The sequence below is a fragment of the Nelumbo lutea genome, chromosome 2, assembly GCF_056320005.1.
Source record: "Nelumbo lutea isolate HS-2025 chromosome 2, American lotus-T2T, whole genome shotgun sequence".
Lineage (NCBI taxonomy): Eukaryota > Viridiplantae > Streptophyta > Magnoliopsida > Proteales > Nelumbonaceae > Nelumbo > Nelumbo lutea.
The window spans coordinates 3,853,297-3,863,878 of record NC_142685.1 but is presented as its reverse complement, the minus strand read 5'-3'; the positions used below and the strand labels follow the sequence as shown (position 1 = coordinate 3,863,878).

Sequence of the window (10,582 nt, the reverse complement as noted above, 5' to 3'; positions counted from 1 at the left end):
AAAGGAATCCTCTATCCGCCCTAGAAGGAACAGAAAGCATCATTGAAAACATCTGGAAACAGAAAAACATCTTAGCTCCCTCCATCCACATCATCAACGTCCAGGATAGGGAGGACCTCGGAAGTAGTTAACAAAGAAAACTATGCCTAAGGTATGAGTAAGGAATGACTGCATCAAACGCATTCACCATTACCCAATAAAATCAACAGGGTACGTAAAGATCAGCAGTTTTGGGTTCGCCATATTTGACTTGCACTGGTGCATTTCCGACTGCATTGCCATGCGGTGGGCAAGGATTGACTAATTACAGGAAATACAACAAATGGGAGTTCTTTAATCTTGGTTACAAAATATTCAGATCCCCCAAGAGCCCACAGTTTCCATATCAACCGGGGTGAGAAATCCACCTCCCGATTCAAGGGTTGACTAATTGGATAAATCATAACCAAAGCAAACAAATTGGGATTAAGCTACCGACAACTTTCATTCATTGATCCAAATACATCATCATCACAGAAAGATAGGGTAAGATGGAATTGAGTACAATGTTTGAAATCCCAAGAGGAGACGAGTATCCCAAACGTGAAATAAACAAAATTACATACAGACAAGAGAGTAAGAGAAGGGAAGGGGGGAAACAAGAAAAAATGAGTCTTTCTGGCTTTCGCCAAAGCCATTCAAGCCTTCTTGGGAGATTTGACGGCCTTTGTAGGAGATTTAGGCTCTTTAGCTGCCTTCTCGGACTTCTTAGGTAAAAGCACAGGATTGATGTTGGGGAGAACTCCTCCATGTGCAATTGTCACACCAGCAAGAAGCTTTCCCAGCTCTTCATCGTTCCTCACAGCCAGAAGAACGTGCCTTGGGATGATTCTGTTCTTCTTGTTGTCTCTTGCCGCGTTGCCGGCCAACTCCAGCACCTGAAGCCAAATCCATTAACATCAGAAACCGCAATAAAACTTCCGAGGGAAGAAAAAAAAAAGGCGCGATGCAACGAAGTCAAATGCGAGTCCGATCCTGGTTGAACTTAAAGACTTGTTGTGAATTCAGCATTTCGACGAGAAATTCTAAAGTTAGAAGAAACTATGAACAAAAATAGCATTTCCCTTCAAAATTTTCTACTACGTTTTTTGTTTATAGAAAATTAAAGAAAAAAACAAGAAAATAAAAGCTCGGACATTTTGAAATCCAGCCAAATTACCAGATGGTAGAATAAAAATAAATGTTCAACGAAAAAAAAAAAGGATTAAAGAAAAAGTTGAAATAAGGGAATCTAAGAAATGAGACACATAAAAATTGAGACAAAGAGAAGGACACTACCTCAGCTGCAAGATACTCGAGGACAGCGGCCAAATAAACAGGGGCACCAGTTCCGACACGCTGTGAATATCGGCCTTTTTTCAAGTACCGCCCGATCCTTCCAACAGGGAACTGCAAACCAGCCTTCACAGACCGAGAGACTGGCTTCTTCTTTGGCCCACCCCCTTTCCGTCCTCCAGCACCTTTTTTCACTTTTCCAGTGGACTCCATCGCTCAACCTTCTCAACGGAAGAAAAAAAGAAACACGAGATCACGCCGGAGTAACGACTCCCCCACACCGGAAATACGACCGTCCACACTTGTCCGAAGAGAATGAGGATGTGTTGGGTGGGGCTTGTGTGGCCAGTTTTATATGGTCTTGTTGCCCGCACTTAGTTTTGGGTGTGAAGGGTTAATACCGTTAGATCTTTATTTTAATCGACGGCCTTGGGCTTCTCATGTTGCGATCCGTGCATTTAGAAACGAACCAATGGGGTGCGAGATTGGGTCACTGCGTTTTTTGGCGGGGAAGTAAAAGTGGATGACTGGAGGATAAAAGGAATGAAGATAAGAGTGGGACCCGATCTGACTCATTGGACGGGTAGATAAATCTGAAATGGGTCCCATTATTTTCTAATAATAAAATAAAATGATCTTATGGACGGTATGATAATAAAATGATAATATTAATTATATTAAATTAATAATCAAAAATTGTTATTAATTAACTAAAAGTATTTAAAGTTATCATTAATATCTAAAATTTTAACAATTGTACTTTTATTTAATGTTGATTTACAAAAAATAATTATTGTTAATTTAATATGAACAAATATTTTGTAATAAATTTAATTTTATCAATTATTTATAGTAATTTTAATAATTGTTATTATTTTATTTATTTTTAAATAAAAAATAATAATTAACTTTAAATAAATAAAAATAATAACAAAAATTAATATTTTTATTAATTTCACTAATAATTAACAATTATATAGAATTGACAATAGGGTGGGTTCATAGGGCAATCCATCATGTCCATGCCCTATAGTCAAGACAATTTATCCCATCCCTAATGTCAGGCGGGTTTAAGGCAAGGCAACCACTCCTCAATGTTGGACGAGTTTAGGGACAAGACACCCCATTCCTCATAAAGGAAGGGGAGTCCTCAAATTTTCCCATCTTGTCCCTAGTATTGGGCGGGTTCAAGTAGAGGTGTAAATCAGGTTGTATTGGGTCAAGCCTTGGGCTAGGCCAGGCCGTAGACCAAGCCAAGCTATGAGAGGTCCATTTAAAAAATAAAAAATAAAAAACGATGTTTAAAATTTTATTTAATATGATTTTTGATGTATACAATTAGACCTATTCATAGGCCAGGTAGCCCGACAGCCCGGCCCGGCCTAACCCGTTATTTTTCAGGCTTTGACAAAAATTTAGGCATGTGGACTCGAGCTCAGGCTTTCCCAAATAAGCCTGGCCCGATACTATTATATATATATATATATATAAAGTACTTATGTTATATATATAAATATATATATATATATATATATATATGCTTCTTAAATTATTAATAAATATAAATTTACTAATATGAAATATAAATTAGTTTATTAATTTATATAAATTATTACTAAATTAATATAATATTAGTTTATAAAAGTATATTGAAAATAAGACATTTTCTGTACAAATCGAGCTTCGGGCTTGGGCTTGGGCTTTATATAAGGGTTGGGCTCGAGCTCAAGATCTAGGCCCAATGGTTGGGCTAGGCTCAGGCTCGAGCTTGCACATTTTCTATTGATAAAGAGGCCTGTGTTAATTATAAAACTATGTTTTTTTACAAATTACAAAATTTTTATTTAATTATAGTCTATTATAAATAAATATATAAATGTTATATTAATATATATATAACATTTAATTATAGTCTAGTATAATATATATATATATATTAATATAAAATTTGTTATTTAAATATTATACAATAATATTTACCATATATGCATATAAGTTCCAAGTTGAATTTATTAGGGGTTTTTTAGCTTGAGTCCTATCCGCTAAATCTTTCATTGAACTCCAAAAGTTTGATACCCAACTAGACTTCGAATTAGATTATCCCTAATAATTTGTGGGCATGGTGCATATATCACAGCTAGACCTAACTCAAAAGAAAATAATTACTTGAGCCTGCAAATTTATAGATTTAATCGAGTTAGGTTAAGTTATAAATGATTTGTTATTTTTTATTAGTATTTATTAAAATATTGTAATTATTAAATTACTATATTTAAAACATAGTAATTTATGGAAATTATCATATTTTCAAGAATATTGCTAATTTCTTTGATAAAATTAATTAAGTGTACTTTTTTTGTAATTAAATATAACTTTTTGGTAATTAAATGTAATTTTCTACTATTTATAGCTTAAATTATAGTTACTGTTAATTACCATTTAAAATAATTATTGTTAATTACATTACTATTAATAATTAAAATACATTATTTTTTTCATTATTATTCAGTATTCTTTGCAATGAAATACAATTAATTTAAATTTTTTTAATTATTTATAGTTCTTTAATTAAGCTTTGGGTTTTTCATAATTTTTGGGCTTTTAATTAATTTTTTGTGTTTTTTTCATTATTATGCAGTAATTTTTGCATACGAGCATTTTTCAATAATTTTTTAGTATTTTCATTTTTTTTCATATTAGTCACTACAAAATTAATTTGCATTTGCTTTCAATAAAATAAATTAAATAACTAAATAAATACCATAGTCAATAAAAAATACATCTATTTTTCAATAATTTTTAGCTTTTGTATTTTTTAATAATAAAATACTATTAATTATATTTTTTAATTATTTTAGTAAATACCCTTATTAATATAAAATATTGTTAATTTTCAATATTTTTTAATTATTCTTAGTATTTCAATTATGTTTAGGTTTTTTAGAAATTTTTAGATTTTTAATTAATTGTTGGTATTTTAAAGCTATCAATTAGTATTTTTATTAGCGTTTATTAAGGCCTCAACTCATAAATTATCTAATAACATCATTAAAACTAACAAATAATATTTTTATAATTAAATTTCTTACTTTTATTAGTGTTTATTAAGTTGGATTTTTAAGTGGAATAGAACAGAACCATTATATCGCCAAAAACCATTGATTTGGTCAGCAAACTGCTAACCCGGGCAGTCAAACCATTTGAACTGTCCAATGGTTTTGGCCGTTTTTATTTTTTTTTAGAATTGGCAGTCTATTCTATTCAAACGGTCAAACCGTTCAACTTGGGAACCAAACCTCTGACTGGTTCGTTGTTTGGTTCAAATTTTAAAAACTTGATTTATATTATTACTATTCTCTCTATCTCCCACTCTCTCTCTCTTAAATGTAACAATAACATTCATTAAAATAATAGGCCTTGGAAAACTCAAATGTCTCTCTCTAATAATGTGTACATTTAATCTAATCAATATAAGCAATGACTAATGTTTTATATTTTTAAAATAAAAGAAAATAAGAAAAAAAATACAAAAATTAAGAAAATGGATAAATACCTTATCTCAAAGGAGAGACGTGATGACATGGACAGTCCAATTTTATTATACATACATACATACATATATATATATATATATATATATATATATATATATATATATGTGTGTGTGTGTGTGTGTGTGTGTGTGTGTGCGCGTGTGTGTGTGTGTGTATGTGTGTTTGTGTGTGTGTTGTTTGGCAAGTACTTTTTAGGAAGATCTTGGGACAATTTAGATGGCTGAAAGATGTATGTCGCGTGATAAGCTATTGGGGTCTTGTCTAGTTTTTTTAAGGTTGTGTTTGGTTGTAATGCAAATAAATTTGCACTTATGCAAAACTATGACAATGTAAATGATTTTAGTGTGAATTTTGACCTTTTTTTTTCAAATTCTAGCTTAGGCTGCATTTGAAAGCGATGTAAACCAAGAACTGATGTAAAATTTACATCAGTTTGATTTTGTAAGCGTTTGGAAGGAGCGCATAATTATGATTGATGTAAAATTCCACTCCAGTTCAGTTTTGTGTGTGTTTCAATGGAGTGGAGTTTTACGTCAATAATCGATGTAAAACCTCATAAAGCATAAAGCTTTACATCGATAATCGATTTAAAAACTATATTGATTTTATCGATGTAAAATTTTACACTCTTCCACCCATCGCATTTTTCAAAAAGCAACAATCACTTTCACAGTTCGGTGAAAAATGTTATCAATGTATTTTCACACCGATGACAGTTTACATTGATTCCAAATGCAGCCTTATTTTGTTTGATTGTAGTACAAATGGAGTAAATCAAGACATAAAGCATTGTTCATGCTTTTAATATAATTTATAAAATATGTTAACTTTTTAAAAAATATATCAAATAAGGGCAAAAGCATTGTTCGCCTTTTTCTTCCTCCAAACCATCGAATAAATCTCTTTCAAGATTAATAAATATTTTTCCCATCTGGCTTCCACCCCAGCCCCGCAAACCTTAATGACCACCATCCACCGACGTCATTGCTGCCTTTGCCCACCTCCGACAATGCCAATATGATGATATGACTCTACTACACTAGCCAGTGGCGGGATTAGGATGCATACACTTGAGTGGAAGAGAATAAACAGAGGCTTTCTGAAAGATGACGAGGAGATCATCGTTGGCTTCATCTAGGTGCAGCATCAGCGGTGATGGAGTGGGCTGGGTTTTGTTTGTTGGTTTACGCCTAGAGGAATTAAATTAAAAATCAATTGGCGCATCCTCAAATTTCCTTTCTAGTTTCTCTCTGTATTGTTTAGATTCTTAGATTGATTACTAACTCATTTATTCATGAACATATACCATAATAAAATCAGTCAATATAGCCACACAAAAATAGAAGTTCAGATTTCATACTACAGTGTGATAGATTGATTTAGAAGACTAGAACCATTCTTTACTATGCAATCCTCACTTTTTCTGTACTCTTTCTTGTTTGATTCATGGTTGAGCTTGGTGTGGTGGGTTTGGATTAATTTTTCTTGTGAGAAAAACTAACTGAATTTTTTTTGAAGAAAATCGGGAAAAAAAGGCACTTTTCTTCTTGTAATCTTGTTCTTGTATGGTTATATTCAAAGAGCTGTAGTTGTATAGTCTTGTAGTAGAGACGTTTTGTCATTAGTTCATAGCTGTTTCGAGTTTTCAGATCAGAGGGAAAACAATATGGAAAACGAGGCATGTGAAAGTGTGAATGGAACTTATTAGTATTTCTTTTTACAAGAGTGAACAAAAAAGTTGAGATCTATGTTTGAGAGAAATTTACTCAGTGGTTTGGAGGAGGAAGAAGATGAACTGTTTTTTGCCATTTTTGGTATATTTTTGAAAAAGATAACCTATTTTATAAATTATATTAAAATGATTATTTTTATTGATATTAAGACCCAAAAGTTGCCCTTATCAACTATAATCTCTGAAGTAGAATACAAAACAAAATTAAACAAGAATTTACATTTTTTACATTTGCACTCCTATGCGTTTATACTAGTGCAAATAAAATTGCACTGCAACCAAACAAAGTCTAAAGATTTAGACCATTTGATTTTTCATTTGAATTTTCATATTCTTGACGAATTCAGTTGTAAACCCAAAGAAGACTACAAAAAATGGTTTCAGTTCTCCTTAGTAAAGGAAGCCATTGGTCATATATTGATTGACCATTGAAGCTTGACTGGATGGACATCGATTGACGATGCAACGAGCCTAACAACCAATCAACCATTAGTAGTAGTAGATGTATGCTGTAACTTCATGATGGTAGTGCATGCTTGAACAATAAAGCTTGAAGGTAGTGCCAGTGCCCGTAAAACGTCAGACGATTCGGGCTTGTATCAATGGAAATTTGAAGAGTTACTGGTAGTCTATTTAAGGCTTATTAGTTGATTTGAGTAGTTTTGTTAGATTGTTTTTGAAGGGTATAGGTTATGTTTGGGAGTGCTTATTTGGGGCATTAATCACTTATTAGTATTTGGGAAATAAACCCGAAATAAGTGTTTATTTTACAAATAAGGGCTTACTTTTTAAGCTGAAACTTCCAGTTTTTTTTTAAGTACTTATTCAATTTTTTTCTTCCAAAATTATCCCTAGTTCAATTTTAAAATACCACTTATAAATTTATCCCTAGTTGAATTTTATAAAAGTACTTTTATGAAAACATTTATACGAAAGCACTTTTATGAAAGCACTTATAAAAGCAAATTTGTAAAAGTACTTTTACAAAGCACTTTTTACAGAAGTACTTTTACAAACACTTTTATAAAAGTTCATAAAAATGTTTTTAGAAAAGTACTTTCATAAAAGTGATTAATAAAAAAAATGTAATAAAAGTGCTTTCAAAGGGTATATTTTGAAAATTTGAAAGAAAATGAAGGACAAAATAGTCACAACCAAGGTTTAAGATTTCGATACGACACGCCCAATACGGGGCATATCGTATTGTATCTTTGAAAAACAAATACATGATACACATGAAAATTGGGTGTCTTGTCTTTTTTCATGCATATCGAACCCGTATCAGGGTGTATCGAGGCTAGGGTTGTTCACGGGTCGGGTTGGGTCGGTTTACTGTAGTTTTTCCAACTGACCCGACTTGGTCAGGTTACCTAACATAGAAATTGAAACTGACCCAATGTTAAGCAAAACCGACCTGGTCGGTTTGAGTCGGGTTGGGTTGGTTTCGGTTCTAAGTTCATCCTTGTGATAAAATTTTGCTAATTTTAAAAATAGTCATAAATTGAACATCATTTCAGCAATCTCCTATGATAAAATTTAAATGAAACGTTAATCACAAAAGTTGTTCATTAATCACTATTCACTAATCCAAAGTTTCTTGCAACCATTCAAAAACTAAGTGGCCTAATGGGCTTTGGAACTTCATGTTTGAACTGGGAACTAAGTCGGTTCATTTCGGGTTGGTTCTGTTTTCTTATGTGAAAACTGAAATCAACCCGAATCATTAGTTTAAGAATTTGCACAACCCGAAACCGACCCGTGTTGATGGAAACCCGGTCGACTCGGGTTGGATCGGTTCGGTTTGGTCGGTTTGGTCGGGTTGGGCCTTCTTATGAACAGCCCTAACCGGGGCATATCGACGAAAAAGATATTGACCAAAAACTGAAAAAAAAAGGGGAAAGCAAGCTTTTTTTCTTGAAATAATGCTTCTTTTACCCCCAAATGACTCTAAAACTCCAAACCTCATTCATGGAGTGCTAGATTTGCAACAAACAAGTATGAATCATTATTTTTTTTTTGAAGATTTTTCAAATTTTGAAAAAAATATTGCAAAGATAGGTAAAATTTTCAATTTTTTATAATATATTGTGATTTCTTTTTTTTCTCGAATGTTTAAATTTATGTTGATCTACATTTATTACATTAAAAATCACATTTTTTTTGTGTTATCAGTAGATTTATGAAAATTTCATGAAGATATTTGGGGAAAATATAAATTAACAAAAAATTTGAAAATGTAATTTTTCTCTGCCTATAAAGAGTAAATGTTTTAGATCTATGGATTTATCTATCATATCCATAGAGCAATTGAAATTTCTACTTTAATATTTTTTATTTTTATATTTATATAATTAAAAATAAATAATAATTAATTATGTTCTATCATTTGATCACACCAATTGAATATATTATAATTCTATGGATGATCTATCGTATTCACAAACCAATTGAAATTTCTTGTTTAATATATATTTTTTATTTTTAGAATAAATAATTATATTTTATCATTTTATCACAATGATTGGATATATTATAATTCTATAGATGATCTATCATATCCACAAATCAATTGAAATTTCTTCTTTAATAATTACTTTTTGAATATATTATATAATGTTTATTTATTTTTTTTATGATGTTTGTAAATAAATAAATAATAATTATTTAAATAATAAATACTTATTAATTATATTTTCACTTAGAAGTTGTGCCAATGCATGTTTTATGGTTAGATAAGAGAGCTAGGTTTTTCCCCATCACATAAAAAATTATAACTTGAGAATTATAATTTATAAATTATAGTTAAACATAGGATTTTTAACGAAATTATAATTAACTACAATGTATTTTTTCACAAAACCATTAAGATATATTAATTTAATGTATATACACCTCATTGAGGTGTTATATTTAGTGTTGTTGATGTATTTTTTATGGTGTTTCCAAGCATATTTATGCGTATCTTAGTTTTTCTCCAATACATATGTGTATTTAAGGCATATCTTGATATGTCTCTTAAAATTGCCTTTACGATACACTTGGTGTTTCTGATACTTTGAACCTTAGTCACAAATACTTATTTAAGTGCTTACTAGAAAAAAAGACAACCAAACACCAAATATAAAATGAGTGATTATTTTAAAAAATAAGCACTTGAAAAAGTTAGGTGTCAAATGCAAATAAATACTTATTCAAATAAACATTTGTTTTTAAGCACTTATTCAACAAGTACTTATTTTTAACTTATGCACTCTCCAACATAGCCTTAATCTAATTTAAAAAGAGATAGAGGTTTTAGTATTTATATTTAATTTCAAGGGAGGTCTTGAGTCTTTAACCCTAATTTAATATGGATAAAGTTTAAAGATTTTATCATTGGAATAATGGTTTTTTTTTGGGTAAGTATTGGAATAAGGGTTTCTTTTTCAATGTCATTTTACAAGAAGTTTTAAAATCAATTTACATTTTAGGGAAAATTCCCTAGGTACCCTGTACTTTGGTTAGTAGCTGAATTTTAAAATGCAACAATACCTGAACTTTCATTTGCGACAATTTAGTAGCCGACGTTAACTTACCATTACTTTTCGAGTAATGCATATAACTTAATCTCTCTTGACCAAAAAGAAAAAAAAGGAAGAACGCTCCCCACTCTCTCCTCCGAGCCCTAACCCGAAACACCCCACCGGCTGCTCACCACACACCAGTGTCCATGATTGTGGAACGACGACAAAAACTCTAATTGAAGAACCCTTGTAACTCACGCCGACGGTTATCAGTCCTCAGAAACAAAGCAAATACGACCAATAACTAGCATAATGGTGATTGAAGATCTAGCAAGTTCATCTGATGGAATGTCTGATCTTGAAATTACATCAGAAGAGTTGAATGGTGAAGAACTTGAATATACATATGGTTCTATCCCCAAATTGCAATTCAGAAAATATACATCTAAGGCTCGTTGGAATGCAGAGAAGGGAATGGC

General features: G+C 31.3%; 1 protein-coding gene across 1 annotated transcript; it reads right to left on the bottom strand.

The window, feature by feature from the left end:
• Positions 1-459: 459 nt before the first annotated feature.
• On the bottom strand, positions 460-1,637 carry LOC148868143 (histone H2A). Its single transcript, XM_088968071.1, has 2 exons — positions 1,318-1,637; positions 460-917 (listed from the first exon to the last, which is right to left on the bottom strand). Exons 1-2 carry the CDS (start codon positions 1,525-1,527, stop codon positions 678-680), a joined length of 450 nt encoding a protein of 149 aa, XP_088824197.1. The 5' UTR covers positions 1,528-1,637; the 3' UTR covers positions 460-677.
• Between the last annotated feature and the right edge of the window lie 8,945 nt (positions 1,638-10,582).

Coding starts and splice junctions, on each gene's coding strand:
- LOC148868143 (XM_088968071.1), bottom strand. CDS start 1,527: ATGGAGTCCACTGGAAAAGTGAAAAAAGGTGCTGGAGGACGGAAAGGG. Junction 918..1,317: donor TCGAGTATCTTGCAGCTGAG/GTAGTGTCCTTC, acceptor ATTTGGCTTCAG/GTGCTGGAGTTGGCCGGCAA.